Genomic DNA, 24,658 nt, shown 5'->3' with positions numbered 1-24,658 from the left:
GCCAAGTCATCAGAAAACCATAAATACCAGATGATATTGGACTTAGTAAAAAGGCATACCGTATTCGATATTATTAACAATATGTGACCAGGGCGCTCTCAAAATTAGAAATAGGAGGCTCTTATTAGAATATTATTTTGGTGGAAAAAACAGAGTTGAAAGATAAATTTCGTGGTCTATGCTGACAGCCTGAAATGTTTATATACGACATATATATTTTTCCAGAATTTAATTGCCCATAATTAAGGGTGCATATAACACATGAGCAAATAAATAAGTCTTGTGTACATTGATCAATCTAATTGGGATTGTTCACTAGCCAATATATTAGCAAATATTGCCATGAGTGCTTATTGGAGCGGGACGCTTATTACGTCGAATACGGTATACCAATTCCCACAACATGTAAGAAATTAAGATCGAGTTGAAATTTGATGTTCTGTGATATTTAGGTCAAAGTTTCTTAAAACAGACATCCTTTCTTGCACAGCGGTGAGGTCAGAAGTGGCGATCCCTCACCAACCACTTAAAATTCCGTCAAATTAACCAATCAAATAAGATCATCCTTCAATGTCATGGTAAAATTAACATCATTCACCTGGTGAAGACGTCAAGCATGTTATTCTTACACACAAATCAAGTTTTGGGGCCCGTTCCACAAAGCAATCTTAGTGTTACGACTGTCGTAAGCCTGTGTTAAAGTATGGGAGTTACGATCATCTTAGCACTAAGATCGCTAAATTGGATTTAACTACAGCACCTTGTCGTCCGTGATTTCCGTGAATGTTGACACTGGCACAGTGCAGCCTCCCTCCTGGAAAACACAAAACATGACAGATAAATATAGAAATAGTTCTCTTTATTCAAATTTTGCTCATGTCAATGCTGTATGCCATAAGTATATTTACTTCACCAAACTCTATTAGACCCTGGGTCACACACTGTCAAAAAAAGATAGATGCCGGGCCTCACATAGATACTTGTCCATCATTTAAAGAAATTGTCCCCATCACATTAACTTGCTGTACCACAGTGCCAGCGTTAAACAGAATGGACGCCAGGCCTCTAATACACATCGGCATCTGATAAATGACGGGTCAACAGTTTGCACGAAACTCCTCAGGAAATTAACAGTAACATTCAAAATAGAAAAGAACTAGAAAGTAAAAACTGTTTATTGAGAAGCTTGAAAATGATTGTTTGTTTGTTTGTTGTTTAATGTTGATTTCCATGCACAAACTTGAAATTGTACGAGCGCTTCACCCAACAAGCTGGCTGCGGGCGAATCGTGTAATCTCATGGCGATTTAAAGCAGTGTTTCCAGCTTTGTACCTTTATTTGTTTGTTTGTTGTTTAACTCAGCAATATTCCAGCTATATGACGGCGGTCTGTAAATGATCGAGTCCGGACCAGACAATGCAGTGACTGACATCATGAGCATCGATCCACCCAGTTGGGATACGATGACATGCCTCTTTCGACAAGCACAGTAGCCATTTACGGCAGGCATGGGTTGCTGAAGACCTATTCTAACCCGGATATTCACGGACCTCAACCTAGAGAACTGAATAGAGTTGTTTGTTTGTTTGTTTGTTTGTTTCCGGTCAAATAATTTGTTTTGGGTCAAACACTATTTCTTCGATCCCCTGTTTATTCCACACTACAGACTTCGCTCAAACTGAGATTGTACGAGCGCTTCACCCAACAAGCTGGCTGCGGGCGAATCGGGTAAGGCATGCTAGTGATACTCATCGGTGACACTTGATTGACATGTTTACATAGCAGTGACGATGTTAGTTACAGTCGCGCCCGGGCACTGCACGAGCATGCACTGCTCCATGATGGCTGAGAACCTGAGCGAACCTGGCAAATTTAGGACGGGATTTGCGGAAATAGAGAACATGTGACATTCCACAACGGTTACAGGTCCAATGTCATGGCGATTTAAGCAGTGTTTCCAGCTTTGTACATATATTGTTTGTTTGTTGTTTAACTCAGTAATATTCCAGCTATATGACGGCGGTCTGTAAATGATCAATTCTGGACATGGCAATCCAGTCAGTCGTCTCTAATGACAAGTATAGTCACTTTTTACAGCAAACATGGGTTGCTGAAGACCTATTCTACTCTGGATCTTCAAGGGCCATTTTTTTTTTTTTAAATATAAAAAAAATATTAAAAAAAAATATTAAAAAATGAAAAAAAAAAAATGAAAAAAATGAATTAATAGAATTTTTTTTTAAATGGGGCGGTTGGGTAGCCTAGTGGTTAAAGTGTTCGCTCGTCACGCCGAAGACCCGGGTTCAATTCCCGACATGGGTACAATGTGTGAAGCCCATTACTGGTGTCCCCCGCCCTAATATTGCCGGAATATTGCTCAAAGTGGCGTAAAACAATACTCACTCACTCATGGGTAAAATGATTGACAATAAACTTTCTTAAAAGTACATGTTAATCAATACAAGTGAGCAACCACCCAATGACAACGGTCTGTCTGCCCATCCACTGGCCAAGAACTTTAACCCTTGTGACCGCCTGGAGATAGGAACAGATTTGCTGCCTGTCTCCCGGGACCTATCTTAACCATTATAGAAGATACATTGTGCAGCCAATGTCAGTACTATTACCAAACCGGAACCAACACTGTCCTACTTCATGTACTTATAGCAGAGCTCCAGATAAGCTTTTGGTGTTGTGGGTATTTTACCCATGCATTTTAAAATCATTGAGTATTAGTGATTTTATCTGGGTATTCAAATTTCTGTTAGCCACTAGTTTTTACACATGTGGGTATTTAAGTTAAATATTTAAAAACACTATTCATCGAGTCCCTGCAAACTGGTGTCGTGTGAGTTCGAGAGCTTTATAGGAGTCAAAAATACTGCGATACATCCACAAGAAAGTGTAATGGCAAATGATCATGATGTAACTGTCATCGTGGAGTTTGGCAAGGTTGACGGAATGTCTGTTTATAATTTCAAAATATGTTGCTGATTTGCTAATCGAATACGCAGGGTTACTTCTCAATATTTTGATGATACGTTTCATTTTTGTAGCGAATCTGTAATGTTCGTTGCGTATTTGATACGCTTGGATTTTATTTCACTGTGTATTTCTGCATTTTTTATGAGTATTTTACGCAGATACGCAGCTTATCTGGAGCTCTGTTATATTCATAACCAATCATATGGCTTTGTAGAGGTGACTTGTATTTCACTGAGACTCAAAAGAATTCAAAAGGCTTTAGTGCTTAGTCTTATATTATTGCATTAAATGCAATGATATAACACCAATTTTGCAAAAATATGAACTTTAACAAAAACTTGACATAACAAGTGACTGAACAGGGTTAGTTAAAGGGTATGATTTAACTGCTGTCCTGTTGGTCGCAGCCAGTTAAAATTACAAAGGGTTTGCTGAAACATAAAGTATGGCCTGTCTTGCAAGTCAAAGTTTCACTTCTTCTCTCTGTATGTTTAGTTGTTTCTAATGGTATCATCTTGGTAGAATGACAACCAGTCACCAACTTCTTTATTTGTTCATAAATCGCCATGAAATGAGGCAAATGGAAGCCAAGATTTGATCGCAGGAAAAAATATTTAAGGATGCTGAGTTCAAAAATGTTCAGACCCGTGAAGATTCCGGGGAGAATAGGTCTTCAGCAACCCATGCTTGCCGTGACAGCTGACTATGCTTGTCGTAAAAGGCGACTAACGGGATCGGGTGGTCAGGCTCGCTGACTTGGTTGATGCATGTCATCGATACCAATTGCGTGGATCGATGCTCATGATATCATTCACTGGATTGTCTGGTCCAGATTCGATTATTTACAGACCGCCGTCATATAGCTGGAATATTGCTGAGTGCGGCGTTAAACAACAAACCAACCAACCAAAGAAATCTGCTAGGTGGTTAGATGGCTACGTGACCCCATTTAGTGGAAGGCCAGTTAGTTTGGAGAAGGGCCAGTAACTTTTAAAAGGAACAAGCCGTGCTGGGCCCCATTCCACAAAGCGATCGTAGCGCTAAGATGATCGTAACTCCCATACATTAACATAGACTTACGACAGACTCAGCGCTAAGATCGCTTTGTGGAACGGGCCCAGGCTACATACAATCCTGTTCTTAAATCTACCCCTGCTGTCAGGGGAAAGCACTGTTGGAGTGATATGGTATTCTCACCAGCCTGCGGAGGAACGCCCTCTCGGCCACACATCGGAGTGCCGTGTCCCGGTGGTGGAGTGTCTGGAGGATCTCCAGCATGTCTGTGTCCGCAGCCCGACACTCCACGGCGATGGCTCCCTGGCTCACTGCGTACATGCACACGTCCGAGGTCAGCTTCTGCAACAAACACAACAGTGTAACTAAATCTTACCCAAAATTTGTAAATTAATGAAGTTCATGTTCATTCGTTCCTTCATTCGTTCCTTTGTTCATTCCTTGTTCATTCGTTCAACGCCACATCCAGCAATATTCCAGCTATATGGCAGTGTGTAAATCATCAAGTCTGGACCAGACAATCCAGTGATTAACATCAAGAGCATCAATCCATGCAATTGGGATACGAAGACATGCATCAACCAAATCAGTGAGCCTGACCATCTGATCCTATTAGTAGCCTCTACGGACAAGCAAAGTGGCCTGGGTTGCTGAAGACCTATTCTACCCCAGATATTTACAGGTCTTATGTTAACGGTGGATGGAGCCCTTGAAGACATTAGCCCGTCCTTGAATCTGAGAATCCCTCAACATTTTCTTTTCACAAAACGTCTTCACTTGAATATATAACAAATGTCTTGGTTTATTGATCTTAATGTGAAAAATCCTTTTAGGAAGGTGGAAAATGTCATTTTCAAAAAGAGCTGATTTTTAATTTGTTCTTACAAAGATCTTTTGGAGCTGAATGACTTGCAGACTTCCCTTAGTAAACACATATTTTGTGTCTAGTCTGGCATGACAGTACAATAATCACACCTAACTCTAACGTCACTGCAAGTTGAAAAAAGGAGGAAAATACCCCAAACAATTTACAAATTTAATCAATGGGTCCCAAACTTAGGGAGGTTTTTTTTAACATATAAGATGAGTAATTTCACCGACTTAAAAGTACTAGCACTGCAGTTGATTCTTCTAATGAACCTGTCTCTGACAAGTTTGATCAGCACACATCGATGACACCTACTTCTAAATGCTGACATGCTTAAGCTATGGTCCTGTATTGCAGGGATGTTAGTGGGGTATGTTTCAAATGGGGAACCTACTCACAAAACACTCTTACAGCTCTGTGTAGACAAGTCGAGACAAAATCGTTGACAGGGAGCACCATAGAGATATGGTTACTGCAGCTTTTTTTATTTGAAAGATATCAGAAAAATGAACCTGTGAGATGCGATGACTCCAGCCCATCCTGTCAAGTCCTGCAACTGCCAGGACAATGGCGTCATACACGTCGGCATCGTCCAGTTTGCTGAAGCGTGTGTTCAGATTGCCTCTCTGATGCAGGTAAGGAAGCTGACTACATACACGTCTTGAACCAGGGATAATACAGAACATTCAAGGCATTTTCAACATCTTTTCAAATCCCTCTCTTCCCCAAATTCAAGGCAATGAGAAGTTTGAATTTAAATTGCATTAATCTTGACCTAGTTAACTCCATGGAAACCATCAACCCTAAAAACTATTTTGAGTCAGCTCAGGGTCCGAAATAACTGCCCCGCCCTCCCGCCCTGCCCCGCCCTGCCCTGCCCCGCCCTGCCCTGCCCTGCCCGCCCCGCTAAATGTTTATTATATAAAACAATGATAAAAATATTTTTCAAAAAGTAAACTTGACAAGCAGTGAAAATGGACAGGAGGATTTAAAAATGAATCTTGCGATTGAGAATCGGACAGGGGGGTATCTGTCTCAGTGAAAAGGATAGGGACAAATAAGCCTATGGTTAAACATGGTGGATGAAACCAAAATGTATTGCTATTGGCACATTTAAACATCTAAATGAACGCCCCTGTAGCACACTTGAAAGAAAAATCATTTCTATTCCTGTTTTTTTTTTGTTTAGAATACAAGTTCTTTAATGTATCTGTTATGGGATTTAACAATACGGCGATACAGTATTGCATCCTGATACAATGCCAACGATACAATACATCGATATACAACCCCTGTATCACGATACATACTCTACATTACACTACCAGTTATATGGGCATAAATACATGCTAATAACAAAGAACTTAAAATGTTCAACTGAACTGTTCAACAATCAGCTGGTATTTCCCGGTCGGCTATAAACAGAATAGCATCCCTCTACTATGCTTCTGTTTGACAATATCTTACTTTTTTTATCTCTGACATTTAAGAACAAGTCTTTCAGGTTGTGTTTCCATTAGATGTGTAAAAGGAAAGATTATCAACTTATGAAATAAAAGTAATGTAACATACTGTATGACGTAATGAGATATTTGCTAATATATTGGCTCGTGAACAATCCCAATTAGCACCCTTTTCGATTGATCAATGTACACAATACTTATTTATTCGTGCTCGTGTGTTATATGCACCCTTAATTATGGGCAATTAAATTCTGGAAAAATATCTCTCTCGTATCTAAACGTTTCAGGCTGTCAGCATAAACCACAAAATTTATCTTTCAACTCTGTTTTTTCCACCAAAATAATATTCTAATAAGAACCTCCTATTTCTAATTTTGAGAGCGCCCTGGTCACATATTGTTAATAATATCGAAATTTTTTTCTCGACAAAATAATATTCTAATAAGAGCCCCCTATTTCTAATTTTGAGAGCGCCCTGGTCACATATTGTTAATAATATCGAATTTTTTTTCTCGACAAAATAATATTCTAATAAGAGCCCCCTATTTCTAATTTTGAGAGCGCCCTGGTCACATATTGTTAATAATATCGAATTTTTTTTCTCGACAAAATAATATTCTAATAAGAGCCCCCTATTTCTAATTTTGAGAGCCCCCTGGTCGCATATTGTTAATAATATCGAATTTTTTTTCTCGACAAAATAATATTCTAATAAGAGCCCCCTATTTCTAATTTTGAGAGCCCCCTGGTCACATATTGTTAATAATATCGAATTTTTTTTCTCGACAAAATAATATTCTAATAAGAGCCCCCTATTTCTAATTTTGAGAGCCCCCTGGTCACATATTGTTAATAATATCGAATTTTTTTTCTCGACAAAATAATATTCTAATAAGAGCCCCCTATTTCTAATTTTGAGAGGGCCCTGGTCGCTTATTATGTCGAATACAGTAATACAAAATCGTATCGCACCCATTGTGTCGCATCGTTTCCCCATCACTTTGTTACACATCTTACATCTCAGTGAACAGTTTGGGTACAGCCACAATAGATGCAGGCTGGTCTGTTCTTGGAAGGATACAATGTCTTTAATTGCCAGATGAGGGTACTTCCTCCGGATCTGGGATATTCTTCTCAGAGAACTTGTTCCTATAACGCTGGAGAATGGAAACACATTTAGGCTAAAAATATAATAGTCTTGGTTCTCAGGCACCGTCCGCATCATAACAAAGTCGGTATGTTTCGTTATTTTTCCACAACATTTCGGAGTATATGCTTACTCCTTCATTCACCTGATGAAGGAGTAAGCATATATTCCAAAACGTTGTGTTCCTCCTAATAAAGAAGTTGACATCATCAAATTCTTTTCCTTATGTGTATCACTTCAAAGACTTCAAATGGAAAGTTTTTCACGTTTTAGGATTTTTTCGCAATGAAAGTTAACCATTCTATGACATGTGTTTATCTAGACGTGTAGACTCATAAAAAAGGGAACAGATGAAAAATATATCCAATATCTTGAAGGGACTGTAAGATGTGATGTAGGCTGACCACGTGGAACTCTGGGTAGGAGAGTGAAACTTCCATTTTTGACCAAATATGACGTATTTCTCCTACTTCTTAACTGTTTGGTATATTTGAGTCCATGGTACTATGGTTACATAGATAATTGGTGAGTATTCTTAACTATGCCAGTCAGGGTGGCCTCTTTGGGATGTGGATTTTCAATTCCTAATGCAGGAACCGTTTTTTCGCGTGCATGGGCAAAGTCACTGAAGCGCGTGTAAAAGGACTTTGAATATCCTGTGTATTAGTGTCACTTCACCGTTAGTGCTTGGTTGATTCCCTGCCTTCATTACCACCAGGAGGCTCGTTTAGCTGTCCGCGGCCTGTGCGGTTAGCGGGTGAATGTGGATACATGGAAAGACGTGTGTGTACTTGAATGTGTGTGATTTAAAACTGACGTGTTGCACAATCAGGATTGTTTGAAAATTATTACGCGAACTTCACGGGTTTAGTGGTTTATCTATTCATCATAGCACACAATGAATGGTCTACGATTGGTATACGATGTATACTGTGCCATTACGTTAAATATTCTCCCTCTGCTGCTACCTAATCCCTGCATATAAAACAATGCATATACACTAAACTACGTTACAATGAACTAAAAGGGACCACTTATTTTAGTTCGTTATAATCGTAGTTCGTTACAGGCATATAACAGTATATATACAGCAAATGGTCGGGGCCAAAGGACCAGTTCGTTATATCTGTTAGTTCGTTATAAGCATGTTCGATGAAAACCTAGTTTACTGTATATATAGGCCTAGAAGAAGAAACACAACTGAAATGGTAAATCATTGGAGATTAAAGCTCACCTTCCCTCCGGCAGTGTTTCCAGGGTCCTGCCTTTGTTTTTCTTATGCATAACAACTGCATCGTAGGGATCATCCCGTCTGAAGTCACAAAATGTGTGAGTGAATATAGTTTTATTCCCCATCTTTAACAAATATCTGGGAATCTGGGATTCGAGTGAGTTTTGTTTTATGCCACTTTCAGTCACATTCCAGCCTTATCACGGCAGGGGACACCAGAAATGGCCTTCACACGTTGTACCAATCTCATTAAAATCAGATCTTAGTTTTCGCTGCTGAGACTACAGAATTGCAATATTTAACCAAAGACCATATCGTTATGGTCTCTGATTTAACAAACGCTGAAAGGGAGATAACTCTTGCTTCCCCTTCTGTCATAGATTAGAATAAAGTGGAAAATTACAAAATTACAATACAATACATAAATGATTAAAAGCATTTCAAAGAAATTGGAAATTTTGAATTTAATATTGATTCTTTTTTGAAGCCCCCAAGGCATGCATGTTCATACTTATTAACACATCCAATGACCATCCCCTCTGGAAGCACTGTCTGGAGATCCTTGAGTGAGTGCACTACAAAGTCGACTGTCTCGTCCTTCAGAGAGTCTTCAAGTTCCTTGGTGAACAGGGACTTCTCCCCAATCTGAAATTAATGTAAAACTTACATCATCAACCATTTCAAGCGAAACATGTCCGTTATAATCGGGTGGAGGTGGGGTGGTCCGGGGGGTGGGGGAGGTGGAGTGTCACCCCTACAGCCTATAGTGCCACTGCCTTCAGACCACTGATGTACTGTCTTGCCATCTCCCAGTGGTTAAAACATTTGCTCTTCATGGCGAGATCTGGCAGAGAACGAAATAATATTTTACAAGTTGCCAAGAAGAAATACATTTTGCGCATTTTGGTAATTTCTATGAGATACATAATAGTGAGTGAGTGAGTGAGTTGGGTTTAACGCCGCTTTTAACAGTATTCCAGTTATATCGCGGCGTGTCAGCTTAAAGTGGGAGGAAAGCCCGAAGTGATGCAGGTCTCAGACATTTACCACTTTGGTGAAACCCACGAGCACGGGTATGGTGCTGACAAACCTAGAAACATAATCGGGGCGAACCGGGATTCGAACCCACAATCATAGGTTTCTGGCGTGCCCAAGGGACGCAACTCTGCACAGCGAATCGCGGCGCCTTAGACGACTGGGCCACCCGTGAGCCAGATACATAATAAGCAACTATTGTTCTTCAAGTTTCATGTCAAACAAACATCACACAACATTTGCTTTTCCACAACAACTGTAAAGATTGAAAGTTTCTACACACAGGCAAACTATCACGTTTCGGTAATGTTGAAAACTTGGATCGAAAATTATATGAATAAAGATCGTGGATATAGTTAGCAACTGTATTAAAGACGGTTTGGCCCCCTTCCTTCATTACTGAGTTAGGTGGGTCTATCTATTGTAGAGTCCAGTGGTCTCTCATTAACGATTTCAGAGGTCCGAGACAAAGTTTATGAGAAACATGACTTCCATAATTGGTGTCATAATGCACACTTCACTTGAATTTAACATTGTACATGCTCGGAAGCCATAAATCTATCAAAGATCATCTTCTGAGGCAATTGTGTCAACTAGCTTATACAGTTGGCTGGTTGGTTGGTTTGTTGTTTTACACCGCACTCAGCAATATTCCAGCTATATGACGGCGGTCTGTAAAAAATCGATTCTGGACCAGACAATCCAGTGATTGACATCATGAGCATCAATCCACGCAATTGGGATCGATGACATGCATCAACCAAGTCAGCAAGCCTGACCACCCGATCCCGTTAGTCGCCTTTTACGACAAGCTTTACAGAGATAGAAACTAACTGTTTTAGTCCACTAGTCCTTATAGTAACATATAGCAAAACCCTTAATTATGGCAAATTTCTATTAGTCCTCATGATACCTGAACAATTGGGCAGTTTGGCAAGGATTATAGGACTAGTGCCACTTTCTAAAGCTGCTATATTAAAGTCTAGGCTTTGACATAAGTTAGCAGACTCTCTTGCCTTTGGGAAGTTGACAACAGGTAGGGACTTCAAAGTTAGACTGAAGAATATCAACCACTGACACTCTGCACATTGCCGATATCTCTTACCAGAATGTCAGTCACAGAACTCGCAATCTACATTTTTACATAGTTTTAATGATTCAGACACACGTTTTGCATCTCCCAAGATATGATGCTTAGACTAGTTGAGTCCATTCTATATTTGCATGCATCTAGGATGCAACGTCATGCATCTCGTAAAACCCTGCATTTAGATTGATAATACTCATTACATTCAATGTCCTACATCTTCCCGAGGCAAGTGAGTTAACTGACTATAAAGTCCAGTTTCCACCCTTGCCGAACTAGGCTGGTATTATGGAGTTACATTTTGGCTGGGCTAACAAGTCTATGCATAGTCCAATCAAAATCGCTGTCCGAAATCTAAATCCGGTTTTAATCAAGGTGCTCACGTGATTTCATGTTTTTCGCTATGTAAGACCCGTTTTATCACAATATAGATCTTGATTGCCAATCAGATTGTCCTGACTGGGCGCCACCATTTTGTGTGAAGCAAACGCAAGTGACACGAGAGGTGGAATCTGATTGGTCCATAGGAGAGGCTTAGAGGGGACATTACTCATAATAACCACTGGTGGCGCTACGATCGAGCCCAGGAATTCCAGCCTAGTTCGGTAAGGGTGGAAACTGGACTTTTATAGTCAGTTTACTCTCTTGCCTCAGGAAGATGAATGTCCCCATGTTCTCCATGTTCAACATGAAACACACACAATACTTGAGTTTGTGGGATCGTGATACGCTCTACGTTGAACAGGAACAGTTACCTCCCTTGATGGCAACTAGTAAGCATGGCTGATGTGTGGGCAGAGGGCCGTCTGACAAACTATTACATTTCATAACCATCCCTTCATTTACAACTGTTTTGTTCTTGTTATTTCTTTGTAGATAACGAGTTTTTGTTTTTTTGAGATGACCAAAATTAAATGTATGAAGCAAGAGGCTATAGAGTTGTATTTCACAAATTTCATCAATTCTTACTTTTTGTTGCGGTGTATCATGATACCAGTGGTAACGTCAGGCCGTATCATGATACCAGTGGTAACGTCAGGCCGTATCATGATACCAGTGGTAACGTCAGGCCGTATCATGATACCAGTGGTAACGTCAGGCCGTATCATGATACCAGTGGTAACGTCAGGCCGTATCATGATACCAGTGGTAATGTCAGGCTGTATCATGATACCAGTGGTAACTTCAGACCGTATCATGATACGGACTGTATCACAAGATACAAGTGAGCAAGTGCGTTTGGTTTTACGCTGCTTTTAGCAATATCATGCCGGGGGACACCAGAAATGGGCTTCACACATTGTACCCATGTCGGGAATCGAACCCAGGTCTTCGGCGTGACGAGCGAACGCTTAAACCACTAGGCTACCCAACTTCCCCTTAGCATACATTGAGAAAAGTAAGAGAGTTTGACTGCATGGTCGTTGATCCATCCCAGTGAACAAACCGAGAAAATACTTGTTCATCGATTTGAAACTCCAGTGAACTCATACAAAGTGAAAGTCATCGCTAAGTTACATGGAATTTACTGTTTCCTTCAGGGTTGTTGTTTTTATAAAGCGACATGCATTAGAAGTGGCTGGGAACAGTGGGAGGGGAGTGAACATAGAGTACGCTATCTTTATGATCATGTATAACATATGTTAAATTGGGCGCAACGTCTCGTTCAAGACTGTACTCTTTTAGCGATATACATGCGAAGGCAATCAGGAACAGTGGGAGGTAAGTGAAAACACTGCATGGTGTCTCAACGGTTATGAATAACAAGTTTACTTTCAAAGCTGAAAACTTTGCAAGAGTTATGAAAACAAGCTTCCGTATTCGACATAATAAGCGCCCAGGGGCTCTCAAAGTTAGAAATAGGGGGCTCTTATTACAATATTATTTTGGTGAAAAGATCATAGTATTTTGGTTGAAAGATCGTAAATTTCGTGGTTTATGCTGACAGCCTGAAATGTTTATATATGACAGATATATTTTTTCAAAAATTTAATTTCCCATAATTAAGAATGCATATAACATACGTATTATACACGAATATATAAGTCCTGTGTACATTGATCAATCGGAAGGGATGCTAATTGGGATTGTTCACTAGCCAATATATTAGCAAATATCGCCGTGGGCGAGGCGCTTTTTACGTCAAATACGGTACATACATTTGCTTAGATTTTAGCAAAGTTGTTTATTAACACACCTTTTACACATCATTAGAAAATGTAGATAATGTCAGAGATCTACACAGAAGTTTCAAACACTGATGATAAGAGACCGCTTACCTTTGATAAAGCTGAATCTAGAATCCTATCTCCAACTGTTGTCATGGAAACTGAAAAAGCAATAAATGTAATAAAAAAACACTTTAAACACAGTGACATAATATCATATGCTGCATTTATTTGTTTTTTAACACCTCACTCAGCAATATTCCAACATTTGTACAGGAAACAGCAGTTTAGAAGGCGCAAGAGTCTGGTAACTATTACAAAAATGTCATAATTTCACGATCTCTGAAAATTTAACATGTGTATAGTATGTATTTAGTGAGGGCTCCCCTTGACAATAATTTTCTAAGCACCCAAGGAAGTTATTACCAACTACAAAATGTGGTCACAGTGAGTGAGTGAGTGAGTGAGCTATGTAACTAGGCAACTTAGCAATATTCAAGCCATATGATGACGGCCTGTAAAATAATCGAGTCTTGACCACACAATCCACACCTCTTGCAACAAACATGACTTGTTGAAGATTGCAATATTCAAGCCATATGATGACGGCCTGTAAAATAATTGAGTCTTGACCACACAATCCACGCCTCTTGCAACAAACATGACTTGTTGAAGATTGCAATATTCAAGCCATATGATGACGGCCTGTAAAATAATCGAGTCTTGACCACACAATCCACGCCTCTTGCAACAAACATGACTTGTTGAAGATTGCAATATTCAAGCCATATGATGAGGGCCTGTAGAATAATCGAGTCTTGACCACACAATCCACGCCTCTTACGACAAACATGACTAGTTGCAGATTGTAATATTCAAGCCATATGATGACGGCCTGTAGACATGGTAGAATAATCGAGTCTTGACCATACAATCCACGCCTCTTACGACAAACATGACTTGTTGAAGATTGCAATATTCAAGCCATATGATGACGGCCTGTAAAAAAAATCGAGTCTTGACCACACAATCCACGCCTCTTACGACAAACATGACTAATTGAAGATTGCAATATTCAAGCCATATGATGACGGCCTGTAGAATAATCGAGTCTTGACCACACAATCCACGCCTCTTACGACAAACATGACTTGTTGAAGATTGCAATATTCAAGCCATATGATGACGGCCTGTAAAAAAATCGAGTCTTGACCACACAATCCACGCCTCTTACGACAAACATGACTAATTGAAGATTGCAATATTCAAGCCATATGATGACGGTCTGTAAAATAATCAAGTCTTGACCACACAATCCAAGCCTCTTACGACAAACATGACTAGTTGAAGATTGCAATATTCAAGCCATATGATGACGTCCTGTAAAATAATCGAGTCTTGACCACACAATCCACGCCTCTTACGACAAACACGACTAATTGAAGATTGCAATATTCAAACCATATGATGACGGCCTGTAAAATAATCAAGTCTTGACCACACAATCCACGCCTCTTACGACAAACATGACTAGTTGAAGATTGCAATATTCAAACCATACTATGACGGCCTGTAAAATAATCAAGTCTTGACCACACAATCCATGCCTCTTACAACAAACGCCTTCAATGAAGTAAATGCAACTCACCGACTTCAAATTTCAGATCTGGGTTTATGTCCTTGAGTTTGTCAATTATCAGGTTTGTCTGGATAAGAGCAAGCTGAAAGTTAAATATAACAGAGGTAAGCAAAACAGGTATGATACTGTCTACACAGTCGCTGTTGCCACTGGTCCAAAGGCCGAGTCTAGTCTTGCAAGCTCAACTAATATTACTGTAATGACGTAATAAGCGCCCCGCTCCAATAAGCGCCCACGGTGATATTTGCTAAGATATTGGCAAGTGAACAATCCCAATTAGAACCCCTTCCAACTGATCAATGTTCACAAGACTTATTTATTCACGTATAATACGCACTCGTGTGTTTTATGCACCCTTAATTATGGGCAATTTAATTCTGGAAAAATATATCTGTCGTACATAAACATTTCAGGCTGCCAGCATAAACCACAAAATTTATCTTTCAACTCTGTTTTTTTCACCAAAATAATATTTTAATAACAGACCCCTATTCCTAATTTTGAGAGCACCCTGGGCGCTTATCACGTTGAATACGGTAATTCACATAATATCACAAAACTCTGAAAAAAAAAATAAATACTGAAAATGATGCCAAGTTCTGGCCATCTCAAACGTTTTGGCTCAGACTGCCCACATATGCATTTCTGCAGTGAAGCAGTATTTCATGCAACACAATACCCCAGGAGGGCAGCAACGAATACAATAGGAGACGAACACGATACATAACACAAATAACAGTTAACTAATTCCGAATATTTCTTCACAAATACATTAAGTCGGCAGTTGATGTATTATTTATAATATTCAGTGAACAATAAAAAATAAATTATTTGACCATGTTGACAGTGTTAATAATAATTATCATATTATACATTTATATACTGCACCTTATCCAGGTACTAGTATCTGCTCAAATGCGACAATGACCAGGGACTGTATTACTGTCAAATTAAATATGTAAGAGAGTTTCCTTGAAGAAATCTACGCATGCATATAATAAGTTCTTATGGAAGTGGGGGCACGGTTGGTCCAGGCGTCTAAGGCGCCGCAATTCGCACTACAGAGTTGCGTCCCTTGGGCACACCGGAAACCTATGATTATGGGTTCGAATCCCGGTTCGCCCCGATAATGTTTCTAGGTTTGTCAGCACTACCCATCACTTTGGGCTTTCCTCCCATATTAAGCTGACGGGCCGCGATATAACTGGAATTTTTGTGTGTAAATATTCGATTCTAGTGACCATGAATAACAAATTCAATTTATGAAGGGATTCCGTTCGATTCACTGAATACGTGGGTGAATCGTAACAGCCCTAGCAACCAGAATTACCGTATTCGACGTAATAAGCGCCCCGCTCTAATAAGCGCCCACGCTGACATTTGCTGAGATATTGGCTAGTCAACAATCCCAATCAGCATCCCTTCTGATTGATCAATGTACACAAGACTTATTTATTCGCGTATAATACACTCTCATGTGTTATATGCACCCTTAATTATGGGCAATAAAATTATGGAAAAACATATCTGTCGTACATAAATATTTCAGCATAAAAAACGATATTTATCTTTCAACTCTGTTTTTTTTCACCAAAATAATATTCTAAAAAGAGACCCCTATTTCTAATTTTGAGAGCGCCCTGGGCCCTTATTACGACAAAGACGGTAACACTGGCCTACATGCCCACATAAAGTGATACATTTAAAGGACCAGCTGGCTTTGCTCCAAGGCTGTACTGAAAGATAAGACCATGGATGTGTTGCAATTCTATCCTTTTTGTAACTGTTCTTGATTTGATGGATAAAGTCTTTTTCACTCATCTACATGATGAAACATACTCTTCCTTACATAAACCTTGGCTGCAACACACTTCATTGAGGTTTATGGATTTATTACTGAGACCTGTCGTTGGCCCATAACAATGTTGTTAAGATTCATGAATATTAGGGTTGGGACAAGTAACTGGGGTACCCGAGTCAGGTGGGTACTGAGTAGGACCCGTGTACCCACAGGACTACCCGGACCCGTGGTTAGTCGTGTGATATATAGTTTAATGATAAAAATTATCTAGAACTCTATGGTTACACCACAAGTCACAAATGTTCGCATTTCTTTCTGACTATGCACCCATTCCTTCTGACTTTTCATACGGTTGAATAAAGATATAACTTAAGTCAACTTCAGTGTATGCATGACCAGCTTGTTTCGGTTTGTCAGCACATTACCCACGCTCGTGGGTTTCACCGAAGTGGTAAACGTCTGGGACATGCATCACTTCGGGCTTTCCTCCCACATTAAGCTGACACGCCATGATATAACTGGAACACTGTTAAAAGCGGCGTTAAACCAACCTCACTCACTCACTCACTTATGTCATAGGGCGTTGTGACATGTATGAAAAGTTTGTGGTACTGAATTCTCAACATGCTGCGGATAGGCGATCACTGGATATCTGAGGTGAGGTGAAATGGGGTTTAACGCCGCATCCAGTCCTTGTTGTAGCCCCTAAATGCCGAGCGCCAGACAAGGTACCATCTTTTAACGTCTTTTGGTATGATGCGGCCGGGGATCGAAACCTGGACCTTCCGCTCTCCGGGGGGACAATCTACCACTAGACCACGGAGGCCGTCACTGGATATTTGAAGGTGTGGAATAGTTCCTGCACTAATGATATTGTACCACCTTGAATATATAATGGCTTGTCTACAACACTATAGTTAATTAAGGGATTAATTACAGTTGAGCCATCATGGTAAATAAGTATAAGTATGATTTGTAGGACATGAGCTCATGTATATGTATCGTGTGATAATATATAGAATACAATTAAAGATATCAATATCATTATGAATAAATTTCAAGTGCTTTCATAATATGTCAGTTCACCGAAATGAAGTGTCCATTTGTTGACGTTCATCAGGTGATGAAGACAGTGCCTACGTGAGTAATTTACCATGAAACGCCTCGCGCATCGTGGAATTTGCTCATACAGGGCTAACTCGGGTACTCGGGTCGGGTGGGTCCTGACTACTCATTAACAGTATGTAGACTAGCAGTGTACTGTGGACTAATATTGATAAACTGTACATAGATCTTTATGTAGACTAGCTGTTTGGGCTGGGACGGCTACCTCGGGTACTCAGGTCGGGTGGGTCCTGAGTAGGACTCGGGTACCCATAGGACTACCCGGTCCCGTGGTTAGTCACGTGAAACAATGACCAAAATTACCTGAAACTCAATGGTTACACTAGAAGTCACTAACGTTCCCATTTCTTTCTGACAATCCACCCATTCCTTCTAACTATTATATGTTTGAATAAAGATAAAACTTCATGTAGTAAACTTCAGTGTATGCATGACCGGATCCTTTTACACATGTATCTGAATACATTTTGCCAGGACTATGGTCAAACTTTTCCAAATCGGACAGTTTGTACCTATCTCTTAATATCTACAGGTAGGGTCGGGTAAAAGGGTGGTGGGTATCCGGGTAGTAAATGTGGACTCATCCCACTAGCAGTATGTAGACTAGCTGGTACTGACTAGGGTAGACTACTGATAAACGCTGATCACAGTCGCTTGACAATGCATGTAGATCTATGGGCTGAAAGTGTATGGATGTAGGCGATATCTAGTGGACAACACCTTGATAAAAACATTTTCAATACCTAATACATTGGACTTGTAGTCTGCCTCTCAGTCCCTGTACCATATTATTTTCCCTACCGCCCAGCCGTCACTGTCATGCCATAGCCTTAAATGGAGCAAGTCTAGATTTCGAGGGGTTCACGTTCTCAATCTGCCATCCCAATGGGGCTACATTTCAATTTAAATGTAACTGCTTGTTTCCATGAATATTAAACATGTTCAAAGAGTAACTCCACGAAACGTCTAAACCAACTAAGTTCGTATGAGTCGGATCTTCGTCTCACGACATGCGTGCTTTTTTATCATTGATTCTCACAGAAACAAGGTCACTTGCTTGAGTCCGGGTGCATACGCGTACACAAACGTGACATGGCATTTTACCGACAGATGAATAGCACAACACAATCAGGGAACCACAGTAGGTCAGACCGGACACCGTCAGTACCATGTTCTCACCGGACAAATTCTGAGGTCACGACATCAATATAAAAAAAATATGAACACCAGTCTTACCTTGCTCTTGCGTGATCCGACATTGATAATCTTTTTCGACGACATATTGACAGCTCAGAACGCTCAAAGCCCCCGGCTTGGGATATGTAAACAACCGCTTCACCTCACACCAGTGTCAGTTCGCCATGCTTTTAGGCGAACGTCGTCTGCAGCGCAGTTCAGCGAAGACTCCTTGCAGTGGCCACCGCTCCCTATCAATGAATACAGATGATATGATTGTCATGTTTGGAGTTTTCATTCCGACAAATTCTGGTGTTATATACGGTATACGGGTGCGCAGCAATCGCACATATGGAATCGATAAAAAAGACAGGATCCGGTCACAAAGAGTGGTGTAAGGGAGGTAACTGGTAATGGGATTATTAAAAGTGATTTCACACACGAGTCATGTGACATTTCATCATCGGTGTACATATTGACTCTCTGACTCCACTCTCTTTTAATTCTACCGTCTACAACACACTACATTTGGTTTTAAAGTTTGTGTGGTGGTGGTGGTGGTGGTGTGTGTTTGTGTGTGTGTGTGTGTGTGAATCTGAATCCGCCCAACTGCCCGTATCTTGTAACGAACTTTACCAAAAACATTAACAGTTTTTGTACCCCATGCTTGAAATTATCCAATTGGTAATAAGATAAATTTAAATGGATTTCAAATAATCAAGGATTTTGCAAACGTAACATGGCATCGAGGAATTTTATGACAGCATTTGTATTTGAAATTGATGTCATTACCAATATTGGAGCGAATCTTGACATTTTTTAGAACGAAATTATTCACCGTCTCAGAATCTTAACCAATTTAAAACCCCGCATCAGAGACCATATAATAATAATCTATTATATGGTCTCTGCCCGTATGGATATATAACGGTGTTCCGAAATTACCTTTTTTCAGACAACTATATACGTTTTGATTGGTGTTTTTAAACCTAGATCTAGATAAATCGGCTTAAGTTCTGTCTCTGGTTTTCTAGGCTCAAGTATATCTTCCAACGGAAAAGTCGTAAACATAACATTGGCCATGCCTTTACTGACAAGTGCAGATAAGCCGTGACCCAGCTGTGACTTGGCGCGTGTTGCCTTGTGTTTACAGGCCTAAATATAAAGCTGTTAGTTGCAGATTCAGGCAGATGTGGATATCAGTGACTGTCACGGCCACAAAAGCGCAACACCACGTGATATTCGGGATTAAGTAACAGGCGACATTATTAGCCGCGCACCTGTTTAACGTTCATACAGCTATCAGTTTCAATAATGAAACACGCACTTGTCTGATGCTGTGATTGACAGCCCGTGCATATCGTGAAGCACAGCGTGGCCTCATTTGCCGGGAATTACAGCCTGCGGCTTTATTCCGCTTGAATCGGATATCTGCACTGCTACTAGCACATATGCGTGACGTCATAAAAAGACTGACCGAGGGAGTCGTACTGTTATTTTTTTAATTAAAAAAAATATTAATATATTTTATCTGGTATAATGAACTGTTAAGGACCGCCGTCATATGGCTGGAATATTGCTGAGTGCGGCGTAAAACAACAAATAAAGATAGAAAAAACAATTGATAAGGGAGCGTTCTTTGATATTCGGAGGGAGGGGGATTTTATCGCAAAAAATAAAGTGTCCCCGAATTTGATATTCTTTAAAAAAGTAATTATGCTTCAGACTGATGAAAAAAGGGAGGCAAGGAAAACATCTGGTAACAATAAGCTTATACATAATAAGTCATACCCTAGAGAATGCATTGAAATGTGAATCTTAATCAAGTCTTGATTGATTGTCCATTTCATGTATTATTTTGGCTCCTTTTGGATTTTTCTATTTATTTGGTACATATATATTATTAAATAAGATAAATAGGTTTCTGGAACAACATGTTAGTCTCGGTGCAGAGGTGAGAACGTGGTAAAAACTTATAGGCGTAGTACAACATTTCACATCCATGCATATTTTGTAACAAACTCTATGTTGAAGCTGAAAAAAAATATTCACGATACATTGCACTTTTTTAATACCAAGGGTTGTGTCCACGAGAATACATACATTATATGGTCTTTGAAAGGCATTTAGTTGGCATTTAGCCATCTGTTGGCTTCCTTTGTTAGCTTCTACCCTTTGTTATTTCCCACCTCTTGTTATCTTATTAATTTTGTTGTCCTTGCATGTACACAAACATGCTCTCTGCCTCATGGCATTCATCACCTGATGAATGGTGGTCGGGTAGCCTAGTGGTTAAAGCGTTCGCTCGTCACGCCGAAGACCCGGGTTCGATTCCCGACATGGGTACAATGTGTGAAGCCCATTTCTGGTGTCCCCCGCCGTGATATTGCTGGAATATCGCTAAAAGCGGCGTAAAACTATACCCACTCACTCATCACCTGATGAAGGAGTAAGTATATACTCCGAAACTTTGTGTTCCTCATAATAAAGAAGTTGATATCCATATATTCTCTTCCTTACACATATTATACATTAAAAAAAAAACCCAAGTAAGATGAAACGACAGGAAATTTAGTTTAATGCATTTGCCGTGAGTAACATCGCTTCTGCTTTTAAATATACTGAGGTAAGACGTCAATAAAATATATGTCTGAATGGTGTATATATACTATCAAGTTCATTTGTTTTTTGCTGAATCTAATTTTCTAAATTTCTTGGCTTAATTTGAAAGGTCTTGCTTGCCAAATTCAACATCGGGTGAAAATAAATAGATTTTTTAAGGAAATTATGTTATTAAAGTGTCACAATTTGTAAAATGCATGTATGATAGTAAAAATATTCATAATATATAAACAATGTCAGGCCATATAGTCTATCATAAACACAACACAGCAATTATATATGAAGAAAGGATAAGATATAAGGATGAACATTTTTTATTACAATTGGGAGCGACGTTTCGGTGTAGGTTCTATGTTGGTTGCGGTGATCACTTGCTTGATAACACTGATAGAACCGCCACCGAAACGTCGCTCCCAATTGTAATAAAGAAGTTGTTCATCCATATGTCTTATCCTTACTTAGTACTCCAACTTCTAAAGATGTTGTTTATACAAATATGCTTCAGAAAGTAACGCATTATCTGCAAATAGCGGTTAGCATTCTTGATTGATTTAAAACCCGAAATATATTTTTTTTAGTTCCGTGTCGGTTTGATGAAGATAACCCGCTTATGTCACCACGGACACCTTAGTCTTGGGTTTTAGCGCTGATTGCTGAAAAACACTTATTCTTCGATTCTGGACAACATTAATACAGCTTTTGGTTGTTTGTTTGTTTGTTTAACGCCACACTCAGCAATATTCCAGCTATATGACGGGGGTCTGTAAATAATCAAATCTGGACCAGACAATCCAGTGATTGACATCATGCGCATCGATCCACGCAATTGGAATACGATGACATGCATCAACCAAGTCAGCGAGGCTGACCACCTGGTCCCGTTAGTCGCCTCTTACAACAAGCATTGGTTGCTGAAGACCTAGTCTACCCCGGACCTTCACGTGCTTCAATACAACTGACGTCCCTTGTATCCCAGACAGGTTATCCATAAGATAAGCAGGACTAGATTACCATACACAATAAGCCAAACCGTTAACTGATTTAAATTTATGTATCAAAAAAAAAAAAGCGCTGAATTTGCATATTTAGCACTCTCCTTAGCGGTGAAATTCAAATCGAGGTTTTCGTGTAACCAAATTAATATTTATAAGTCAAGGTAAGTCAGGTTTATTCTCATAAATCACATATTATAGAGAAGATATAGAGAAGATATAGAGAAGATATAGAGAAGATCTCGAAGGTTACTGCAGACCGCCCGCGGCGGAGGCAACCAGGCTGCCGACAGTGTTAAATAAACAAATGTATGCACCGTTGTGACAAAGGCTGAATTTTTGGATAACACTTTCTTAGGAGAGAACAGATTCTAGCACTTTTTGAGGTTGAGTCCGATCCGGGATTCGAACCCACACTGCCAGAGTGAGGCACCTAATCGCCAGCACACAAAGTCAGCGATCTAACCCACTCAGCCGCCGAGGCTTCCACATAATTGAAAGGCCGACAACTGCTTGTGTAGGTTACGTACTTTGTGTACCCCTCTGACAAGAGAAAATAAATGAATCGTAAAGTCATTCATATGTATTTTTGGTTTTCTGAATTACGACAGTGGGACCCGTGAACATTCCGGGGTAGAATAGATCTTCAGCAACCCCTTCTTACCGTAAAAAGCGACTATGCTTGTCGTAAGAGGCGACTAACCGGATCGGGTGGTCAGACTCGCTGTCATCGTATCCCAATTGGGTGGATCTATGCTCATGATGTCATTCACTGGATTGTCTGGCCCAGACTCGATTATTTACAGACCCCCGTCCTATTGCTGAAATACTGCTGAGTGCGGCGTTAACGCCAGCCAATTCGTTGCACTCTTTTCGATAACCGATGTTATCACATAACACTATTTTATCAACCGCACTTAATTTGTTTTTAATGTTTTAAAATCATTTTGATGTATGTATGCTATAAATATTAGAGTCCTAACAATATTTGGTTGGTTGTTAAATATACTATATTATTCCAATAAATGAAAGTCATCTTGAATAAGGAGCACTTTAATAAGTTATCTATTTTCGCTTTAAGTCTTGATATACATACAAACATTGGATGGCTGAGTGGGCTGGATCGCTGACTTTGTCGGCCAGTAGGTGCCTCGCTCTGGTCGTGTGGGTTCGAATCCCCGACGGGACTCAACCGGAAAAGGTACAAGAATCTGTACTTTACTGAGAAAGTATTATCCCAAATATAACACTTGGTTTGAATACAATTGTACTAATAACCTTCCCCAAGTTAATTAGAAACTGATCGGAAGCATGGGATAAACATTTGTAGATTTCATAATTATTTTTAGTTTTTTTTAAGTTGGTCATGGTATATAACCCGAAGCCTAGTTTATAAACTGGAGGGTGTCCTACCTAATGACTCCAGTTACCTCTCTTCACTCATTCCACGGTATGCAACGATTACAGCGCTGTCAATAATACCGTTAGAAGACTCCATAATTATCACAGCAATAAATGACCAAATAGATTTAACGAATGAATTTATAAAAAAATCATATCACTTACCTTTTTGAATCGCTGACCAGAGGTAAAACGTAAACACGAGGGTGAGAAGGATTGCAGGCCACCTGTCAGTCAAATCGCTGAACGTTGTCGATTTCCCATGAAAAACGTGCAGTACCGTACGTGCATGCCACGTGGATTCAGTCGGAGATTCGTGGACACACTGCCCGAATCACTGCCGGCAACACCTGGCACATCCCGTTGCACAGAGCGAGTTGGATTGTAAATAACCCCAATCAGGGCTGATGAGGATGTTTTTAAAGCCCTAACTATGAATATATATATCGGTGTTTAGACTTGTTGCGGTTGGCCGAGATGTGTGGGGGATGTCATGCGTGACACATGGCCTCCGGAATTAACGTATGTATCAAACATATGAGGTGGTGGACTATTGTCAATCGTTCAACAGAATGTTGAAACGTAGTCTTAAATTAGAAAGTGTAGAATAAATGTACAGTAAAATATCGATAAAAAAACAAGCAATACAAATTTGTTGTTCAGAACACGAAACAGCGAGTCGGCGATTGCCACGAGTCCCTTAAACCTGACGTCAGGGCTGGCCTGTTTCATTGGGTTTTAGCATTACGTGTGAGGTTGGTATTTGTGGAATAATGAAAATGACATGTTGAACCAACACTATCAGATAATTCGGCCTTTCTGCAAAATTGTCTAAGTGTATGTAGATCATGATATATCACATGAGTCTTAAAAATGTATGGATGGGCTGGGACGAGTCCAAATT

At 39.9% G+C, this 24,658-nt stretch overlaps 1 protein-coding gene across 2 annotated transcripts in view; it reads right to left on the bottom strand.

Moving 5' to 3' along the window:
* Window positions 1-23,995, bottom strand: part of LOC139458148 (porphobilinogen deaminase-like) — a 35,674-nt gene extending 11,679 nt beyond the window's left edge. The window contains exons 1-10 of one of the 2 annotated variants that reach the window (XM_071239466.1): window positions 23,920-23,995; window positions 18,800-18,990; window positions 14,647-14,719; window positions 13,110-13,159; window positions 9,220-9,353; window positions 8,712-8,789; window positions 7,412-7,487; window positions 5,380-5,493; window positions 4,183-4,341; window positions 761-814 (exon numbers count right to left, since the gene is read on the bottom strand). In XM_071239466.1, the coding sequence (XP_071095567.1) occupies window positions 761-814; window positions 4,183-4,341; window positions 5,380-5,493; window positions 7,412-7,487; window positions 8,712-8,789; window positions 9,220-9,353; window positions 13,110-13,159; window positions 14,647-14,719; window positions 18,800-18,844 (783 nt within the window). In that variant the 5' untranslated portion in view covers window positions 18,845-18,990; window positions 23,920-23,995. The remainder of the gene's footprint in view (window positions 1-760; window positions 815-4,182; window positions 4,342-5,379; window positions 5,494-7,411; window positions 7,488-8,711; window positions 8,790-9,219; window positions 9,354-13,109; window positions 13,160-14,646; window positions 14,720-18,799; window positions 18,991-23,919) is intronic. The other variant, XM_071239467.1, reaches the window with a different exon arrangement.
* Window positions 23,996-24,658: the final 663 nt, after the last annotated feature.

This window comes from Haliotis cracherodii, unplaced genomic scaffold, assembly GCF_022045235.1.
Source record: "Haliotis cracherodii isolate W230 unplaced genomic scaffold, xgHalCrac1.p SCAF_12, whole genome shotgun sequence".
Classification (NCBI taxonomy): domain Eukaryota; kingdom Metazoa; phylum Mollusca; class Gastropoda; order Lepetellida; family Haliotidae; genus Haliotis; species Haliotis cracherodii.
The sequence above is the reverse complement of the archived record's forward strand: the minus strand, read 5'-3'. Positions and strand labels throughout refer to the sequence as shown.